Raw genomic sequence first — 20,390 nt, 5'->3', positions numbered from 1 at the left:
GAAATCGCGAGATAAGCAGTTGAATCAATTAGCCCCTCGGTTATCTTCGGTTGCACTCGCTTCTGCGTTATGGGGCGCTTGGTCCGGCCGTTTGTGATTTGGAGCAACTGCTAGATATTGGTAATCCACGGATTTACAATCCACGGATTTACGGATTTACACTCTCGGCTGCCGTAGGGTCGACGGCAACGGGCACATATTCATAGACGATAAGGCCGCCCAAGGCACACTCCAACAGTGATCCAATCTAAAACGCGCCAAATAATGTCATGCAAGGCTAAGGATGCGTAAGGGGGGAATTAGCGAGCAAAGAGCTCAGTTCTCTGGCTCATCGTGACATTTCTGGGGTACTATAGCGCCGTTCGGGTGCGAGCCCTAGGCAACTAATTGCGGACGGCGGTAGCGAGCGAGCCAAACGCCGCACGGCCACCGTGCATGATGATCTCATCAATCCCCTGCGTAGTTCTATAGTTAGCGTTTTGGTTGTTGTCAGCTGCCATTGGCAGACCAGACACGTCAGCTGGGTTGCCTGCGTATACAATAATAAGCAAGGATGCCGCGTGCGGATTCCGACAGCTCGGCGTCGCCTGTGGCTCGGCGGCGTCCTGGCAAAAGTTACACAGGGTCCAGGTCCACTTGCCACATGCACCGCCTCCGTACCAAGCGCCACACTCGTGGCTTGCGAAACCGGGGTACGATACGACTGAAACGCCGATATCGGCGGTCTGGCAAACAAAGCCACCATCGGTCTGGTAAAGATAGAGTTATTTTTGGATTCAATTGCTCAGAGCATATTTTCAAACTTCACCTTCATTCAATCGACCACTGCGGCGTGACATTTATTACAGTGACCGTTGCGAACCTTGCCAGGACGCTGAGAAATCAAATTTGCAGCGGAACACTATTCTATAATTAGGGAATGAATTCGCTTAACCATTTGAAACGACATAGCGCACTGAGTTCGCCGAACTGCCTACTGTGCATATATCGCTCCTCGAAGCGCGAACAATCGTCAATGTTTATTCAGCGCCGACTACTCGTCAGAGCAATAGATAGGACCGCTGACGAACTTCGCGCCTGCCAGTCGACAATGCGAATTAAATGTAACCGAAAGATGAATTAGTGAGATGTAGTTAGTTGCAGTATTTGAGGTCCGCGCCCACGAGGAGCTTGCCAGCTTGGCCGTGCCTGAATTTGAAAACCTTCGCTCTGCTGGCGCTTCTGCGGCAGTTCCATCGCCCGCGTGCCATTGTTGCTTCCGCCATGCCAACGCGCCGGTCCATTCATCTGCCCAGGGCTACAAAGAACCGTACTACCAAGAAGTGGAACCTCCTGTCTCGTGTCTGTTGTCCTTCTATGATCTCCTGTGGCAATGTGCGCGGCACCATTAGTACTATAAAAGAACAATCTGACCCCGATGAGCTGCAAGTCTGCAATTGGACGCTAATCTGACGCCCACATGCAAATGCATCGGACGGCATCAGGGTCGGTCTGGCAGCGTTAGCTTCGATTGGCGACATAATACTGACTACGCCCTACAATATTAAGAGTAGCAATCTATGAACTCCATTTATAAATATGTTTAGCATCTGTTTCAAGCCCTGGAAGCGTGAAATTTTCTCGAACGTTTTGAGAAAGTCCGCTGAAACGTGTCCAGTTACGCATATGAATCATTATGCAACATTAGTTTGACTGGTGGTACACGTATGCCCAAGCCTTCAATGGTCTGCAATACATTGGACGAAGTGTGGCGCCCTAAGCCCCGCCGTAAAACCTTAACTGTCAGTACCAAACTGATTTGCTCCAAAATGATTTTCCAAGCGCTTCACGCAATGTAAAATTGCCAAACGGCGACCAAAATAAGACCAGTCATGTAACAATCTAACTACTTTTGGCGGAAATTTTTCTATTCATCCTTCGCGACATCTGCTGGCGCGGCAGACGTAGATGACGCTTCGTCGGAACCGACCAAGCCGCCCTGCTTACACAGCGAATAAAACATCGAATTCGGGTTCGCAAGCAAATTCTCGGGACTGTCGAATTCGGCGACCTTGCCAGCCGACAAGACGACGATCTTGTCGCTGTCAATGATCGTGTTCAGTCTGTGCGCGATAGTGAGAATGGTGCGATCTTTAAATTCTTTCCGAATGGTTTCCTGCAGGATCTGATCTGTCTCGACGTCCACGGCTGCTGTCGCCTCATCGAGCACGAGGACCTTGGACGGCGTCAAGAGGGCCCGGGCGAGCGACATCAGTTGGCGCTGGCCGACCGATAAATTCGAGCCGGCTTCCGCCACACGTGCGCTCAATCCTCCGTCCATCTTAGAGACATGCTCCTTCAAGTGTGAAAGCTCGAGGACTTCCCACAGCTCTGTATCATCGTGCGCGTGCGCAGGATCAAGATTGTCGCGAATGGTGCCTTCGAACGCCTGCGAGTCCTGTGGAATGATGGCCAATCTCTGTCGCAGGTCGCTCAAGCCAATAGTCGACGTGTCCAGAGCGTCAATGTCGATGTGTCCCTCTTCTGGCTCGATCATGCGGAACAGCGCCAGCGTAAGCGAGCTCTTGCCCGCTCCGGTGCGTCCGACAATGCCGACTTTCTCGCGCGGCTTGATATGCAGGTTGATATCCTTCAACACGAGATCAAGACCCTCGCGGTACCGAGTAGAGTAGTGCTCGAACACAACTTCACCGGCTCCTGGCCATGCCGCAGGCGGGCGGCGGTTGGGAATGATGGCCGGGGCTTCGCTCGGCAGACGCGCATATTCGAGGATGCGCTCGACCGACACCGTGTTGACCTCGATGTCGCTGGTCAGACGGACGATGAATGCTAGTGAACGAGTCACCTGTAACGCGTAAGTCATCGCCAAACCAACCAAACCTGCGCTCACACCGCCGGACGAGACGTTGACAATAGACAGACCGGCAGTCGCGAAGATAACAAGAGAGCAAGCGAACTCGAGACGGACACCCAACCATCGGCTGGTGTTGATGGACAGGAAATAAGCGCGGAGGTTGTGGTCAACGTGCAACTCGTTCGTAGTGCTGAACCGGTCGCTCTGTCGAAACGCACGGATAGTATTCACTCCGCTAAGGGATTCCTGGAAGTGTGCATAGATCGGTGACCGGGACACAGAATCGAGACGCTTGAGCTCTCGCGAGGTCCGTAGATAGAAGCGCTGGTAGTACAGGTACAGAGCCGTCACCGGCAAGATCAGAGGTATGAACGCAGGTAACGTGGCCGAGATAACAATAAACGTGAAGCAGACGTATATCGTGTCATTGAAGAGCATTGCAAACACACCGCCCAAGACATCATCGATACGGTAGATATCGGTCGTGAACCGGTTGATGATACGGCCGACAGGCGTAGTATCAAAGAATGACATTGGACTTCGGACGATGGCCTCTGCCATCTGGTTGTGCAGCTTGCGAGAGGCTTGGATTGTGCAGACGATTCTCAGCACTAGCGTCTGGCCAACGGCCAACGCTGATGCGACGAAACCAAGGACGGAGTACACGCCAAGGTACATTCCCGTATTGGGATTTTCGCCCACAGCAGTATTAACCTCGGACCAATGCTCAAGCCAAACCGTGCCCACTACTTTTGGTTAGCGCTGTCCAGATCATCAGCTGTTGGGTAAAATAAACTCACACAATTCGAACCCCTGACATCCCGCCAAGAGCGCAATAGATAAAATAACAGCGAACAAATTCGCCGCCTTGGCGTATTCCTTGTAAACAGCCCATTTAACCTGACCCTGCTCACTGTGCTCCTTCGCCTGATGAGAGCGTTTCTGGCTCTCCTCGTCAACTATCTGGGGACGCTTGATACTAGCGGTACTAGCGCGGCGAAGAGTGCCGACACTGTCACGCCGGCCCGATTTCTTCAGGACCGCCTCATCGTCCAGAGACACGCCGCTCTCGACAGTAATGACTTGGCCCTCGGTCCCTTCCACTTCTGTGACTGTCTTTTTGCCGAATTCCTTGATCAGGTTGTATATTTCTGCCTTGGAAGTCATAACTTCCTCGTACGTTCCTTGCTCAATAATTTCACCGTCACGCAACATGACAATATTGCTTGCCTGAGACAAAACAGTGATAGAGTTGGTAGCAAGGACGCGAGTCCTTGAAGCCAACAAACCGTTGGGGCCGAGAACATTGTCAATCAGATGCCGACCAACATGTTGATCAACAGCAGAGAGAGGATCATCCAAAATGTAGACATCCGCACGAGCATACACGGCGCGAGCCAAGCTCAGTCTAGCTTTCTGGCCGCCGGACAGCGAAATACCTTTTTCGCCGACAAGCGTCTCATCACTGTCAGGAAGCGCGGCGAAATCATCAATCAGAGCACACGCCTTGACGGTCTTCTCGTAGAAATCGGCGTCGAAACGATATCCGAACGTAATGTTGTCCCTCACAGTGGCATTCATTATCCACGGCGACTGAGCCGCGTACGCAACCCGTCCGCGCACGACAACGGAACCGTGCTCTTTGAACAAGTCGCCGAGGATAGCTTGCATAAATCCTGACTTTCCGGATCCGACGCGACCGACGATACAAGCCAACCCGCCTTTTCGAGCAACAAAATCGATGTTCTTCAATGCAGGAGGATGATTTCCGCCCTGTTCCCACAAGAAGGTACCATTTCGAATGGAAACTGATTCATCGCCCACGTTTGTAGCAGCTTCTTTTCGCTCGACGGCGTCATCCTGAAGCTCTGAGGAAAGGAAAAAGTCCCGAAGACGACCCGCCGCGACTGACGACTCAATAAACCCACTGACAGAGCGGGGAAGTACAGAAAGTGGTAACGTGAGCAAATTGAAGAACGCTAGCGCAGGAAAGACAAGGTCAGTGGTAAGAGGGGTCGACGACGTGAACACGAAGATACCAAACGTAGAGCACGAGACCAGGAATGGAGCGCATGTCCACATGAAGCTTGAGACGGAATTGTATACAGCCATGACCTTCATGGTCCCGAGCTCGAGATCGTTTCGCACGTGCGAAAGCTTGTCCATATATGGCTTCTCCCATCCGTAAAGTTTGAGACTCTTGATGTTGTTGAGAATCTCGGTCGTCAGACGCGTGCGCAAGTCTTTAGTCTTCATCTGCTCTTTCTGCAACGCTTGCTCCTTGCGCGCTATCAAGCCATTGACTGGAATCATCAAAACCATGACAAAGAATCCAGCCCACATGCTGTTACCGACAAGATCATGCAAATTGTACAAGCAGAGGCCAATCTGGAATGGACCAGACCAAAGAAACTGGGCCATCAAAGTGAAATCATGGAGACGCTGAGCGTCGACCGACATAAGATTGACAATATCGCCGGTGGACTTTTGCGACTTGGCCTCGCCGGAGAGAACGAGGGACTTATGATAAATTGCCGATGTGAGCCCAGTCTTGAGCTTCATTCCAGTGAGCATGGCACAATAGTAGTATTGCTGCTGGAAAGCCGTCTGGCCGAGTGAGACGAAGAACATGCCAAACGCGATGACCAAGCCGCCAGTGAAAGGCTCGGGCTCGTCCGTCGTATAGGAAATGATGAACAAAATCAAGCGTCTAAGCAAGAGTGGCTGAGAGAAGGCCAGAATGTCGCCACAGATCTTAAGAACCATTCCCACGAGGTAGTCGCGACCAAACGCAAACACGAGAGCCAGTGCTATAGACGGAGATGACTTCTTCTTTTGATCGTGCCAATGCTTATCGAAATGAGCACGGCAGTCATCGGTCTTGCAGCCCTTGGCAAGTCCAGGCAGATCCTCGTCGGTCAAGTAAGCCTCGTATCCTCGTTTCATCAACGGATACATCCACGTGAATGTCAGACGCGAGAAAACGTTGGCACGGTCCAATGGCGACTCGTCCATCTCATCAATAAGTGCCTCATATCCAGACCGTGCCTTGGGTACGAATGCCTCCACTATGCGCAGAACGTTAGAAATCAGCCATTTGTCAGATCGACGCCAACCACATACAGACAAACACGCAGATGGAAATAATGAACGAGAATCCGAATGTGGAAATGATTCCTGGGGCCTTCACGTGCGCTTCTCGGTTGATGAATCCAACCAAACGAGCGCCGTCGGTGAGAATGACTAGCAGCCAGTAAACCAGCAAGACACCGTTGGCGACACGCGACCGGTTGTGCTCGAGATGATGCAAATACATTGCGACGCACATCGCAAAGAAATTGAAGACTGTGGCGTAGAGCCTGACGTCCATGAGGGCGTCATCGTAGACGTTGATCATCTGCCTAGCATAGCTGAGGGTCGTGATAGCAAGTAGACCGACGAGTGCAAGCTTGGTGTAGTAGTGCCAGTTCTTGCGGGTAGGGACAGGTTTGACCTTGAAAAGCTGAGAAATCTGATAGCTGCCCAGTATAATGATAAAGAGGGACGTAAAGTCAACGAGGACACCTTCGGAAAAGCATGGCGTGAAGTCGTAGAAGTTCTCGGACACAGGACCCCATCCTTCCTCGTCACGGCAGAAGCCATCGAGTGCAGGAGAGAATGTCGGGAAGTCTAGAGTTGCCAATGGATTGCGTCGCACGGTCTGCGCGAGTGCCATGCTTGGCAAAGGGGGATGCAATTGACAAGGATATTCGCTGACCAGGAAGGGAAATGACAAAAATAAAGAATCGCAAGGCTGAGGACACGCGAACGTAAATCAGCGATTTTGGATCAGTGAGTAATAGTGCGTCAGCATCGACGAACCGACCCTTGCGGAGATTGCGGTGATAAGGGATTGGCTGATCCATATTTGGTAAACATAAAACAATCTTACTACAATCCATTTACCGTCCTTCGACAGAATCAGAAAGGCGGACTTGATATCCGCCGGATGATGCAACCTGAATGATGCTGAATGTTAACCAGCGCAGACTCTTGTAGAGATTTGATATGATCTGTTCTCGAGGGCCAATGCGAAATTAAAATGCACGGGCACTACCAAGAGCGCGCCCGAGCGCAATACAACGCCGTCTAAACCTTAATGATGGGCTTCATCAGCATGGGTTCTTCGATTCTGATCTCTTTATCTAACATGGACAATGAAGCACTATCTGATCGTCGCAAATGCTCTTAGACTGTCTATTCTTCGGGTTTACTGCAGCTTGCGGCAATGAATGTAGACGAGTTCTAGTAGTTTTTGGATGACGTGGTAGAGCTTGTACGGGTTAGTGCACGTGGGTGCTTCTTGACTAGCACGTAAGAGTGATAGAGAAACATAAGTGTAATAGAATATCTTAGCACCGGCTGTTTCGGCGTCTAAATCGTTTCTGACATAGAGTCGCTTCGTGCAAGCGATAAAATGTGTTTCTGCAAACCAGACCGGATGACTATTAATTGATCCCACTGCTCGCAACCTCACGGACAGTCATTAATGTGACGCGAATTTTTACAAGAAAAAGAATCGGCCCTAAAGGAGTTATCGGCTTGACCAAGGTTCTAATTGCCGTTAGGGCTCGCATAGGGCATAAGTCCTAGACCTACGTAGCTAGCTGACCCGGACCGGACCTGACCTTTTGGAAAGCCGGCGTAAGTGTTACTCTCAATGTTACTTCGAAATCATGCCGGCTTAAAAGATCGATTTCATTCAGTATTATGATTGCTATTTCGGGGGTTTGGAAGAGCATACTACCAAGTGAAAGTCGTCTAACCCGACATGTCATAGGGTTCGCCGTACTGTCATTCGGGCCGGGTCTCTCACGCAATTACGGTTTGCTCCGTTCTCGGCAAGCCTTTGTTGGGGATACGTGCGTACGGCGTCTGCTTTGCCATTGCGCAGAAGTCACATGCTTTACCCTGGCCAATATTGTATAGGTGGTGGCTTTCACAATCTGTGGAGGAAAGATTGATAAACTTGCGGGTTTGTTACGATTTCAGATTATATTACAAGTATCTCACTCTGAGGGAGCTATCCGTTTTGGGATAGTCACCGCCGCTGAATTAGAGTCTTCCCGCAGGAATCGCAACTCCCAAGATTCTCGCGGATTTCCGTCGGTACGCAGCGGGACATCTTTTACATGTCGCATATTTCTCCCCGTGTATCGAGAGGAATTTTAGGTAACTATAGCATTTATCTAAGACCGGGTTCTGCTAACTAACAACATTAAATTGCAGGATCCCGCCGGGGCAGACTGTACGAGTATCGACTTCTAAAATCCGCTTCCAAAAGTCCGCCTACACACCCCACATTAACCAGCCTCCCAGTTTTCGACCACGTTACTTCATACTTGAATTACGCAGCTAATTTATTAAGTAAACTAAACGCTAAATAGATCCATCTGACAGCCATTCCGACGAAGATTTATAGTGTGTATACCATCCTTTTGCTTTACGCAGTGACTATTTTTGAAGGGGATTTTACATCTGCCCGCTACTTAGTCTGGTCACTTGGGGGCAGAAAAACGAATACGATGACAACGGACATCAGCCACAAGGTCGCCGGCGCGGCACAAAGCCGTGGCACAGCACGGCTGCCACACTCGTGGCTGATGAGGCCCCTGAATGGCTGAGAGTTTATTTAGAGCGCCACAGGCTTAAAGTCAAATCAAATTATTGTGCCGTTTGGCCTTTTGGCCGCGGGGCACAAGGCGGCACTTTGTGCCTTGACGCCTCACGGCGTTCACTTCTTCGCTTTCTCCGCGAGATCGAGAATCGTGCGTCGCCTCCACTACAAACATACCACATCGCATTGTAAAATATGATGCGAGTGTGAAATGAAGGATCTACCTAAGCTAGGGGTACGGATAACTTGCGCTCGAACCGATCTCAGCCGTCCTCACAATCGCCGATGCCAGTGTCGTATCACGAATGCTAGATCCCCGTGAGGTCACGGCCCGTTCCAGCTGGTCCGAGAACGGAGGCGCCGCTAGTTAGCTAGACCCTAGCATAATCGCTTTCTACTTTCTTCCATGCACTCGAGATATGTGTCGGAGTAATTGTTGGTTTGCTCTCGTTTATCCTACATGGTTAGTGGAGTAAGTCGCGACCACCGCCCTGACTCAACTGTTAACTCAATTGTATTTAAGGCCTAGAGTTTAGTTCCATAAGAATTCACGCCTATTCTAACTATATCTCTCCGCTGCCGGATCGCTTGCGCGAGATGGGCGCCGAGCCTCATAAGCCTCGTGTGGCGCCTCAGGTACACGCAATCGTGGCTTGCACGGCTGGGCGCTGTCCGATATCGGCCTGGCATATTGAATTTGTCCCGTCGCCTGTGCCGACAGAAGCCATAATCACTATTCAGCGCAGCGCAGTTCTGTGCAAGTAATAAGGGAACTACTGACTTCAATCACTAGCTTGCGACTTGCACTGTGGGGGGTACGTTCATCTGCAATTCTTCTAGTAACTTAAATTGTGGATACATATGGTATAAAGATAAGATTTAACGATGATCGGAAGTGAAGATTGGCCAAGCTTATCGGACGACGCCTGTGAAACAAATTCAAATCCTTTGGCGGGTGTGTTCTAGTGTGCGAACGGCCGTTCGAGCTCTTCCATCTGGACGATCGATAAATCAACACAGCTCTATATCAATTGATAAATTTAAGATCGAAGTATTTTTATTGCATATCGCTCATGTATTCCATTGTTGCGGGAGTTCCTTTACCTCCGCTGGTTCACTTCCCTCCAGCTTGGTACAGCGCCACATTATACTTCGCCCCATGGCGGTAAAGTTCCCGCAGGCCTCGGGGATCTATTACCGGCCTCAATCTTAAAGTTAGAAAGACAACCTCCAAGCGATCTTTAAGCGGCTTAACGTAAATTCGGTTGCGAATACAAGCTGGTCGTCGAAGCGAAGTAAGGACTAAATGAAATACCGAGAACTACTGTGCCTCACACTCGTGCCTTTCTAACCGAGGTAGCTGCTGAACGGGACTCTTTCTATTCGACTGGGAAGTCGCGGACGTGACCCAGTATTACTCTCGATACTTTTTTGGGGTACTGGTGCCAAACCAGAGGTTCCGCAGAGTCGGGATCCTTTGTATCTGGCGGACGGCACCAGAATTCTTCGAGAGATATGACAAACCTGTAAATATTGGGGCGAAGCCGGAAAGCCTGTGGCTTTAAGCAAGAACGGACACCGAGGCTGGCTGCCAAAGGCGTACCAGACAATGTACTAACTGCGCAGATCGGAATGACAATACTCCGAAGGCATCATCAACGAGTCGCTGCGGCTGTGCCCAAGCGGCTGTTCTGAGCAATATTCCATTTGACTTCCTTCAGCGCCAGTCGAGGTTACCCTGTGCGGGGAAATAACTCCTCGAGTTTGTGTCTGCACTCTCAAGGGCATCTACATATATACATATATATGTCGCGCCCATCCCCACCGGTCCTGGGCCGCAGACCTCCTGCCAGTAGCTTCCACGTTGTGACACTGTGATAAATCTCGACTCGTCCATTGGTAGTACTTAATCTTCAGTTTGCTGACCTCGCTTAATCGACAATCGCATTTTCGCCGCCCGAACAACTCTATCTTCTTGGTAAGTCTCGCCGAGCTTTTTTTGCTGTCATACAGCCGAACGACTTCGCATCGGCTAGAACGATCCTAGCTGAAGTCACAATTTTGAGTGCTATTGTTGCGAAGCCTTGGTGTCAACGACTACATGATTGCTAACGAACGGCACCTTAGCGGCAACCCTGGCCCACAGCTATTAGTAACGTTACACTGCCGCACGAGGCGCAAGAGAACCCCGGTGCCTGAGCCACAGGTACGGACAACAGCGCCACAAGAGCCACGGTACTGCCGAGCCGACGCGGCTCGAAAGGTACGGCGTCGACATCGTCATAAACGGCCCGAGGCGCCATCGTCATTTTGGCCCCTCCCCGCGCACCCTCCCCACCGCGTCGGATCCTGACAACAAACGTTTATATTTATATCACGTTACAGTCTCGCCCACGCGCACGACTACTCTGATCTCGCTCGTCCTGCTTCCGTGGTTCTTCGTAACCGTCTCGAGGGCCCTGATTGTGTTTCGACTCCCATCAGTCTTTTGGTGTCCAAATCTCCCCGCCGAGTTACACCCTTCCCTCCCGCCGCTCCTGGTCACGCTAACGCTTTCGGCACATGTACACATCTACCGAGCAACACCTTATATATCCTAGAAGGCCATCTCGCCGCATCTCTATCTGGGCCGTTTCAATTCGCAGTTGTAAGGGTACGTCAAATCTCAATGGCATCACCAACCGTTACCTAACGATAGCTCCAGCATATCTTTCCCAATGATTAGTATGTCGTCACAGCGCCCATCAGGCACCCCAAACTTCTTCCCGCACTACATGACTTCTTCGGCCGACGTGGGAATCTCTTCGGGCGAGGTCGTCTCTCTCTCTCGCGACTCGCAGCAGGTGTTGTCCGAGCACCAGCTCCAGCAACAACACCAGATCTACCTCGATATGCTGGCCGCGTCTGTGGGCTGCACCACCGAAATCAACGTCATACCGTCTACTCCGCTTTCCGACATCACGTATTCGTTATCTCATCCCCTACCGCCGACACAACCAGCCCCAAGCATATTGGCGACGGCCATACCACAGCATCAACCGCAGCACACGGACTCAACCCACTCATACTCGGTCTCCCCTGGCCTGCATTCCATGACCGCTTGTTCGTCCCCACAGTCTAGCATCGACATGTCCCGGTCACGATCACCCACGTCAGACTTCGGACAACAACACGTACAGAAACAGCACCAGCAGTCACAGCCACAAGAGAACTACCAGTTTGAGCTGCTAGGCGAGACGGCAGAAAATTTCCTCACTAGCACTAATTTCCAGCAAGGACATCATCAGATCGACACGAATCAGCTGCTTGCAGCGGTGCAGAATTCGAATCAGCAGCAACAGAATCAAGGTCATTATTTCCCTATCGACGCTGCATTCCACTCATCATCTCCAGTTCCTTCGGTTGCGACGAGCGCCAATTCTCATATGTCCGACGACGGATCATTGAATGCGACCACGAATATTAGCGCACCACAGCAAATAGTCTACGGTAATATTATGTCGAACTCCTTATACAAGGTCGAACCTGTTTCGCCCTTGACAACTATACCTGCCGGATCCGTCATGTCGAGCGGGCAAAGTATGACACCGAACATGCCGTCCGACGGCTCTCAGTCCATAGTCCCACTGCAGCAACCGCAGTCACTCCACTCACAGCTCCGCCCGCAAGTGCAGACATTTCAGCTGTCGTCATTATGGTCGGCGGCGTCGTCATCATCCTCATCGCCCAGACAACAGATACAGCTTGACGTTCCCCACTCTCACAATTCTACTCGGCAGGGCTCAACAAAAAGCATTTCGGTTCTACCGGACGGTCGTCGCGCATATTCCGACGTCACAGACCTCTTCTCCACATCAACAAAGCGCTCCCATGACGAGAGCAATGTGTCTCTAGTAGCCACCAAAGTCCCATCCTCGTCGAGTCCCTCAACCAGTGCCGCCTCCTCTACAACTTCCACAGTGCCATCCGATGCATCATTTGCACAGCCGGTAGCGAAGCGAGTCGCCAGCAGACACTCAGTTCCATCTCGTGAAGGCAAACGAGTATGTACGATCTGCAAGAAATCGTTCAAAAAGCTCGATGACCACCTTTGGACGCATTCCCCAGAACCAAGACCACATAAATGCCGTGCTGGATACACGGACGGCAAACCGACATGCCAGTACGTCGCCATGGGATTCGCGCGGGTAGCGGATCGCAATCGTCACGAACTCAAACATTATGACGGCCGATTCGTGTGTCCATTTGGCATCGAGAACTGTCGGATTGGGAATGAACGGTTCGGCCGATTGGACACTTTTAAGCGCCACTTGCGCACAGTCCACGGTCAATCTCTTGCGGCACAAGACGGCAGCAGTAGTAGTCCCGGTACCGTGCCACCTTCGCAGCCTTCTGCACACGGTGGACAAGGTCGACTCCGCAGACGACACCGGACTCGGAGGGTCTCGACATCAGATGAAGTGCTAGAGTGCTATAATTGCAACACGAGTTATTATGGTGTTGAGACATTTATCGGCCATTTGAATGATTGTACATACGCGCTGATGCATCCAGGGGAAACGGATGAACCGGGAGTAGCCGATGAGAGTGCTGATCTCGGAAATGACGATTCGGATTGATCTTCCATTGGGTTCTAGGCTGTTTGTTTTGTCGATTCGGGGTATTTTCACGGTTAGACGAATAAAAAAAGGCTGGGATTTTTCTGCATTGCTGATCGGTTATCTGGATGTTGGTTTGGAATTGACCACGCTCTGAGTGCGTTGTATTATAAAGGTGGGCGGTGGTCGTCTCTCTCGCAGTCTTGTACCTTGTGAGTGTCTAAACTTAATTGCCAGCGAGTAATAAGAGGTCAAATATCATGTCGGACATAAAGATTGTATCCATGAAATATTTAGAAACAATGCTTGATGCGACATATGTGCTTAGGGACCGTACGATTCGTAATTTTGGTTTGGTATCCAGTGCGGTTTAGGTATAACACTATTTAGTACATTCGGAATCCAATTCTATTCGTGCAACTCCAGCTATCGTACAATCAATAAAAGCTGTACAATTGTGCAAACACACTAAATGCAAATTATACAAGTCATGGTAGAGCATCTGCATCAAGCAGAACAAACAAGAACGCAGTCCCACCAACTCCAGCCACTAAATCACAAAATGAGTTAATGCCGTCAAGCTGTAACATTTTCTGTGTTCTGATATACAGTATTAGACGGGACATTCGCTGCAGACGGGTTCAGCAGTCTAATAGAGTCGATGGCCTTCATTTCAACTTCGGCAAGATCAAGCATGGCTGCTTCTCTGGCAACAACTCTTTCGACGATGGTAATCAATTGATCCAAATCTTTCCGCAAGACTTTTGCGAAATCAAGTTTCTTTTGCTCTTGTTCCGGCGTGAAATCTTTATCAGGCATGGACTATTAGGCGTTAGCAACAATGCAATCAGCTTTGAACTGGGTTAAAAACCCTGTCGTACCTCTAATGCAACTTGAAGCCGCTTCAGTAACGTTGCTCCTCTTCGGATTTCTTTCTTCAACGTCCAATACCTACACATCAATGACACAAACTCCTTCCGCTTACGAATACCGTAACGGTTCATTCGGTCGCAAATTTTCTTGTAGATCACATGTGGGATAATCGGCGCCCCCAAGTTGGTCTTCCAGACAACTTTTGTGCCTTCATCGTCCTCCTCAAGACCGGCCGCAGAAGCCGTCAAGTTGGACAAATTCAGCTTGATCCGCGGCAATTCCTGTCTCCGTAACTCATCCGCGTCGGCCATTGTAGCTGCCGAAAGCGCGCTCATTTGCGCGTCAGGATACTCCCTGGTCCCCAAAGTGGAGCTGTAAAACGCCTGCGCCTTCGCAACCGTCGTTCTCAGATCGTGCTCATCCCTATACTCACTCGAGCAATGTCTTTCGCAATACGCTTCCAGGTATTCGTACTCCTCGAGACATGCAGCCACACTGCCGCGCATGTGCAGCTGTAATTCTGCCCGGCGAGCGCATGACACATGAAAAGCAGTAAAGCAACTCTTGTTCATGCATTGTATGCATGCTCCAGTTTTCTGCTTGCAAATATAGCAGACGAGTTTCCAACGCTGCCGCGGGACACGATCGACACCTTCGACAGGTTCCATGTAGACCATATTTCCGACACTGATTTCGGGGAGCCATAATGCGCAAAGGAGGTGCGCCCAATGACCTCTGTCAGTTTGCTTGAAAGCGCCGGATTTATTGGGACAAAATATACATGACTAATACTGTCAGAAAAATCATAGACGCCAATAAGAAGAGTGATGGTCACTCACCACATTGTGACGTGGACCGGACTGGCATCGCCGACATAGCCATTGACCTTCTGGAATAAATGGCACGCCGTAACAATCCTGATGAACGGCCACGTTACACCCATCACAAAACACAATCGCATTACTGTTCTCGCATTCTCCATCGTCGCATATTGCACATTTTGAATCATCATTTTCGTTCAAAGCATCAATTACTGACGGCTTGGTCTTTGGTATCCGCAGTTGAAGAGCGAACCATTCCTTTTCGAGCATAGTCATGACGACTTCAAACAGTAAGCGGGATATCGGTGTGGCAGAATACTTTTTGCGGCGTTCTTCGTTGAGTATTATCAGGAACTGGTCATCTATGAGATCGTAAGTTTACGCCGCTCAATATTACGAACTCAGACGCAATAATTACCTTGTTCATCCATATCGTATTCCACAGTATTTGGATCATCGGGTTCCATGTCAATCTTCTCAGATCGAATATATTCCTCTGGAAGTTCAAACCGGTCTCTCGTCAATGTCCCTGCGACGTCAGCCATTCCGATGGGCAGATCATCCAAGCCGTCACTGATGACACTTCGCGACCGCTTGATCACTTTAAATACCGGCTTATTCAATTGATCATTTAAGCTCTTCCTATTATCCGCGTTTGACACATTCGAATTAACTTGTCGAGGCGGTCTGCCGCGCCCAGTGATGGCACTCTTTCCGGGACGCGAGCTGTATCCGTCAACCTCATCTGCCTCTAATAACATCATTTGCATGTTCAGGTCAAGTTCAGGATGAAACTCCTTATACGGTCGTTCTTCCCTCGGCTTCTCGTCGACCACAATGTGCCGATGTGATGTCGCCGGCGGCGAGCGCGTTCGAGTGCGACGCGATGACGCCCGCGATCCATCGCCGTTCGGATTTCTCCTCCGCGCAATACGTGGGGATGGGAGTCTGAACGTTCTCTCTGTGCCAGAGTCCCTTTCGGATTGCGAACTGGTCGCGGCATCGTTGAATAGACGCAATCGCAGAGGGACGCGCGACGTGGTACTCGTGTTGGTTGCCTCCATTTCTAGGACAGTTCGGGCCAACGGCTACCTATTCATGCTAATAGTGCCAATCTAATGGCATGCCCCATATCACCTTAAAGTTAAATAGGCACAAGCAGCGATGATATTGCAATCTGAGAAGTCGATGCTGTACTGTGTAGTCCAAAGCCAGTTTTGCGCGGTGCCCTTTGCTGTAATCGCAACAGTAACTTTCCGAGAAACATTGAGAACCTCATAGGCTATACCTCTTTGGGGCTAGCTGGGTTCTTGCTCTACTCTCATTCTAACAGATGACAACCGGTTGGTACCGCTTCCCCTCGTAGTTCCAAAAGAGGAATCATTGGTGGAGTCCCTATCTTCAAACAAGCGATTTCACGCGTATCACCTGCCGGCGTCAGACGGACTACAGACTGACATCGCATCCGGGTAACGCAAAAGCGATGGCCACTTCCAACCCTAACAATAATTACTCGCGACGGTTAACACTTCGCCTTCGAAGCCGTTTGAGCTTAAAACAATTTTTCTGACGGCGAACCAGCTGTAGCGTTGGTCAGTTACGAATCATTTCGACAATCTTTGGCTCTGGCCTTTTATATTGCCCTCTTTTACCTTGGTAATAGGTAACGAGGGATCTAATATCTTGCTGTTAAGAAGCTCATTTGGTCAGTAATTGGCACTTTGCCATGTACCGTTGCGGAGTGGTCAGTAGAGGTGCCGATTTGGCGTCGCTAAGGTCCCGTGTGGCCGTCACATCCGGACTGGCATCTTCCCGGCATGCTGGAAAGAATTCGATATCGAGTAATGTTCACCTGACTTCACGAAATACCGCATTGCAGGCTTTGGCTTTTCGATACTCCAGTAGTTCGCCGTGTGCTTCAGGTGGCAGAATTGGATCGGCCGCGGTACCGACGATGACGATATCGCAACTGCGGAGATCAGTTTTTGCCAGCACTAGTTTCTGTCGAGTACTACCACTCGGTGCACAACCTTTCGGCGCTGAAGCTGGTCCCCACCTACGATTGTTTCATACGTCCCGATCTGCGTTTGCGGAAGAACAAAACAACCCCCCACAAAAGTCGCCGTATCAAGTCTTCGTCGACACATTCAGAGAGGAGTGGAGCAAGTCCAAGGAATTGCAGGACAACATTAAGGCTCTCCAAGATGAAACTGGTAAAATGTCTGAGAGTGAAGCGTATAGAAAGGCCAAGGAAGCGTACGACAAAGCTAGAGTATATTGCCAATTTTTGACTTGTGAATGAAGACGTGGACTAACCTATTACTAGTCTGGTACCTCTGCTGCATCATCAAAAACTGCTGAGACTATAAGGATGGCTGGTAAGGTCGTTGGAGATGCAGCGTCTACTGCATGGGACTCTCCAATAGTTAAGACCACTAGACAGGCGGTTAACACGACTGCGGAGACCGTCGACAAGGCAACTGCTCCGATCAGGGAAACAAAGATTTATAAAGAGGTCTCGGAGGTAATTGACGATGGAAGCAGCCGTAGATATGGTGGCTTTGAGGAGCGAGAATTACGGCGGAAGCGACGGGCTGAAAGGGAAGCCAAGAGACTTCAGGCGGAATTGAAGAGTGGCCACATTGCATCTAGTAAATCTCTTACCGAGAACCCTGAGTATGTTCAATTATTAGTCTGTCAGAACTACGCGTCTAACGTTTATAATAGTGCTGGTATGAATGTCGTCGTTCACAAAGATGCCGCTTGGAAGGAATCATGGGAAGAGTTCAAGTCAAACTCGGGCGTGTTCCAGTCACTCAATTCTATTAGACAAAGGATTGACGAATCGGATAACGCATTCATTTCAACAGTCCGAGGAATTGCTGATCGGATAGGAGGTTTCTTTGCCGAAAACGAGTTTGCGCAAGTCACTCGGATGTTTAAAGATATGGATCCAACATTCCAGATGGAGGGATTCCTAAACGAAGTCAGAGAATACATATTGCCCGAAGTTATTGACGCGTATGTCAAGGGTGATGATGATGCCCTTAAGATTTGGCTCTCAGAAGCTCCATACAACATTTGGAATGCGTCCGCTAAACAGTTCAGAGAAGCTGGCTTATACTCGGCCGGTCGCGTGCTTGATATTCGCGGAGTTGATATTGCCAATGCTCGGATATTATCCCCGTCAGACGTTCCTGTCCTCGTTATTAGCTGCAGAGCGCAGGAAGTTCATATCTATAAGAGCGTCAAGACCGGCGAAGTGGCCGCTGGCACTGAAGACCATATTCAGCAGAGCACCTACGCGATGGTCATAACGCGTATCAAGGAAGAGATCGATGATCCTGAGACAAAAGGCTGGAGAATACTAGAATTGGTTAGGGGTCAGACTAGAGACTGGACGTAAATAGCATGTTATAATAAGTTATCAGAAGGGAGACCGGCGTTCTTTGTCCTATCACACGCGGTTCGATTGTAGATTTAATTTTGATGTATATAGTACAATTTTGTATTACAATTCTTCTTAATATGTACATTGAGCTAGTAGCTCGCTCCCTGGTATTCTTCCAGCTGTTTGGTCCAGTCGAACTTGTCCCACATTGTTCGGAAACCTTTCAATCGTGGGTCACTCTCTCGGGTCCAACGAGATTGTCTCTTGATCACGTCCGGTTGCAGATCCAGCATTCCTCCTATTACCTCCCTTGCAAATAAGTCACCTTTCGGCCAGCGATCGGGATCTTCTACGACATGGCCGTAGCCACCGTCAATAGTGAACCACACGTGAAAGTACGGTACTTCTTTCACGAGACTCTGTCTGAATGCTCGTTTACCCAAACCACCCTTTGTTGCATGCTCAAGTGTGTTGATGACCTTCTTATGCGAGCTCCATTCTTCGTCCGACGTCAGCATCGCTTCACGGAAGTAGGCTGACGCTGTTTCAGCTAATTCATATGGTAATGGCACGGCTTCGATAGACGCATGGCGGCGACGACCTGGCGAGGCCGCGTTTTCATAAAATATGACGCCCCGTTTTTGTGAGTGATACATTCGCGCCAGTGACTTCATAAAATTCTACACTTCCTGTTAGCGACTGTATCTTAGAAAGATAATCATTCAGTCTTACCCGAATCTCTTCCCATTCATCGTCATCGCATTCTAATGTACATCTCCTATGCGAGATTGGAATAATGCTAGCTGCTCCAGGACTAAGTTGTGGCATTGTTGGCAGTGACATGTACACGCGTGTACCCGTGCATACGACAGGAGCAATTGGTGGCGAATTTTCAGATTGACATAGCGGACAAGTATCAAGAATACTGTTCATCCGACGCACTTCATCAATAGCCATATTCTTCAGGTCGATTTGGTTACGCTGAACTCTCTTTGCCAGTTTTTCGGCATTTTCATCCATATAATCCAAATCATCCTTAAACTTCTTATCGCGACCTATCCTGTCCGCAAATGAGCGACCTTCACTTCCAAGTGCAAGACCTCTAGTTCGCTTCTCCTCTGCAACCATATCGGCAATGGTCATTTCTTCTTCTGACTTGCGAGGTGCATTCAATACACCACGTGTGTCCATTAATGATAGGACCTCGATTTTATCGTTCGTATCTGCTCCCTCCCCAGTGGCTATGGCCAGAGCCTCGTTGTACTCTTTTTCCAGTTGATCTGCGTTCGGAGCTCGTCGTAATCTCGCTTTGAGATACGCTGCCTTCATTTTATTGAGTTTGGTCTCGTCAATTACACTTGTCGTCGCATTTCGGGAATCATGTAACTGCGAGTGAATAATTGATGTATCTTGTTTCGATGCATCTGCTGAGAGTCCAAACGGTGGCGCTTGGTGCTCTGTTGCGAGAGGCGAAGGGGCTGATGTAGTTGACGTGACGAAATATGGGTCCTTTGCCGATCGGGGTTTTCGGTCCAGTATGGTCTTTTTCTGCCTGTCATTTTCACCTGCCAGAGAAGCAAAGTCAAATTCACCAGGCGGGCCATCTGAAGTACTGGCATTGGATCCCACCATCCACGAATCTCGACGTGACGTATGAGGAGCTGTAGCAGTTGGCGCTTCAGTCTCAACGACCCACTCGCCCTCGTCGTCACTAGAACCACCATCAACAGTATTATCCTCATCTTCGCTTTCGATTTTCTTCTTGTGAGATCTTCGTGGGATCTTTTGTAAATCATCCTCGTTGTCGCTTTCGTAACCATAGTGGCGGGTTCGCTTAGTAGGCCGATCGCTCTTCTCATCGTCATATTTTCTACTACCATGACTTCGTGACTTATCGTAGCTGCTTATATCATGACTATGGCTGCCATGGCTATATTGTGACGACTCATGTCGAGATGACCGGTGTGAACTTCTGCCATTCCGAGATTGGTCGTAGCGATGCGATGCATGATGATAGTGCGAATGAGTAGTCGACGTTCGCGGAGATGAGGAATCACGATCAGTCATGTTGATTATAATTATACGACTAAGGCAGGGCAATATTTCAAGATTTGTTGACTTCCAATGTTAAGGGTCTCCATGAATGTTAAACCCTCAGTAAATTTACGGGGCGCTCTGTACGGTGCGAAGAGCGTCG

General features: G+C 49.7%; 5 protein-coding genes across 5 annotated transcripts; 2 read left to right on the top strand and 3 right to left on the bottom strand.

Annotated features, from left to right (window-relative positions):
* Positions 1–1,713: 1,713 nt before the first annotated feature.
* On the bottom strand, positions 1,714–6,691 carry POJ06DRAFT_77443 (P-loop containing nucleoside triphosphate hydrolase protein). The gene is made up of 3 exons (XM_056191543.1): positions 5,978–6,691; positions 3,655–5,922; positions 1,714–3,600 (listed from the first exon to the last, which is right to left on the bottom strand). Exons 1-3 carry the CDS (start codon positions 6,567–6,569, stop codon positions 1,907–1,909), a joined length of 4,554 nt encoding a protein of 1,517 aa, XP_056045579.1. The 5' UTR covers positions 6,570–6,691; the 3' UTR covers positions 1,714–1,906.
* A 4,325-nt stretch (positions 6,692–11,016) lies between these two features.
* On the top strand, positions 11,017–13,485 carry POJ06DRAFT_248836 (uncharacterized protein). The gene has a single exon (XM_056187087.1). It carries the CDS (start codon positions 11,228–11,230, stop codon positions 13,127–13,129), a length of 1,902 nt encoding a protein of 633 aa, XP_056045578.1. The 5' UTR covers positions 11,017–11,227; the 3' UTR covers positions 13,130–13,485.
* On the bottom strand, positions 13,486–16,131 carry POJ06DRAFT_220413 (PHD-zinc-finger like domain-containing protein). The gene is made up of 4 exons (XM_056185610.1): positions 15,221–16,131; positions 14,821–15,164; positions 13,990–14,766; positions 13,486–13,930 (listed from the first exon to the last, which is right to left on the bottom strand). Exons 1-4 carry the CDS (start codon positions 15,864–15,866, stop codon positions 13,685–13,687), a joined length of 2,013 nt encoding a protein of 670 aa, XP_056045577.1. The 5' UTR covers positions 15,867–16,131; the 3' UTR covers positions 13,486–13,684.
* Positions 16,132–16,389: 258 nt separating this feature from the next.
* POJ06DRAFT_248834 (uncharacterized protein) lies at positions 16,390–18,307 on the top strand. Its single transcript, XM_056187086.1, has 3 exons — positions 16,390–17,074; positions 17,129–17,478; positions 17,530–18,307. The coding sequence occupies exons 1-3, from the start codon at positions 16,529–16,531 to the stop codon at positions 18,206–18,208; spliced, it is 1,575 nt and encodes a 524-aa protein (XP_056045576.1). The 5' UTR covers positions 16,390–16,528; the 3' UTR covers positions 18,209–18,307.
* POJ06DRAFT_248831 (CwfJ C-terminus 1-domain-containing protein-like protein) lies at positions 18,308–20,368 on the bottom strand. Its single transcript, XM_056187085.1, has 2 exons — positions 18,926–20,368; positions 18,308–18,873 (listed from the first exon to the last, which is right to left on the bottom strand). The coding sequence occupies exons 1-2, from the start codon at positions 20,258–20,260 to the stop codon at positions 18,343–18,345; spliced, it is 1,866 nt and encodes a 621-aa protein (XP_056045575.1). The 5' UTR covers positions 20,261–20,368; the 3' UTR covers positions 18,308–18,342.
* Positions 20,369–20,390: the final 22 nt, after the last annotated feature.

Source organism: Lipomyces tetrasporus (assembly GCF_029532465.1).
Source record: "Lipomyces tetrasporus strain NRRL Y-64009 chromosome Unknown POJ06scaffold_3, whole genome shotgun sequence".
Taxonomy (NCBI): Eukaryota; Fungi; Ascomycota; class Lipomycetes; order Lipomycetales; family Lipomycetaceae; genus Lipomyces; species Lipomyces tetrasporus.
Note: the sequence above shows the minus strand (reverse complement) of the source record. Positions and strands in the feature narration are given on the sequence as shown.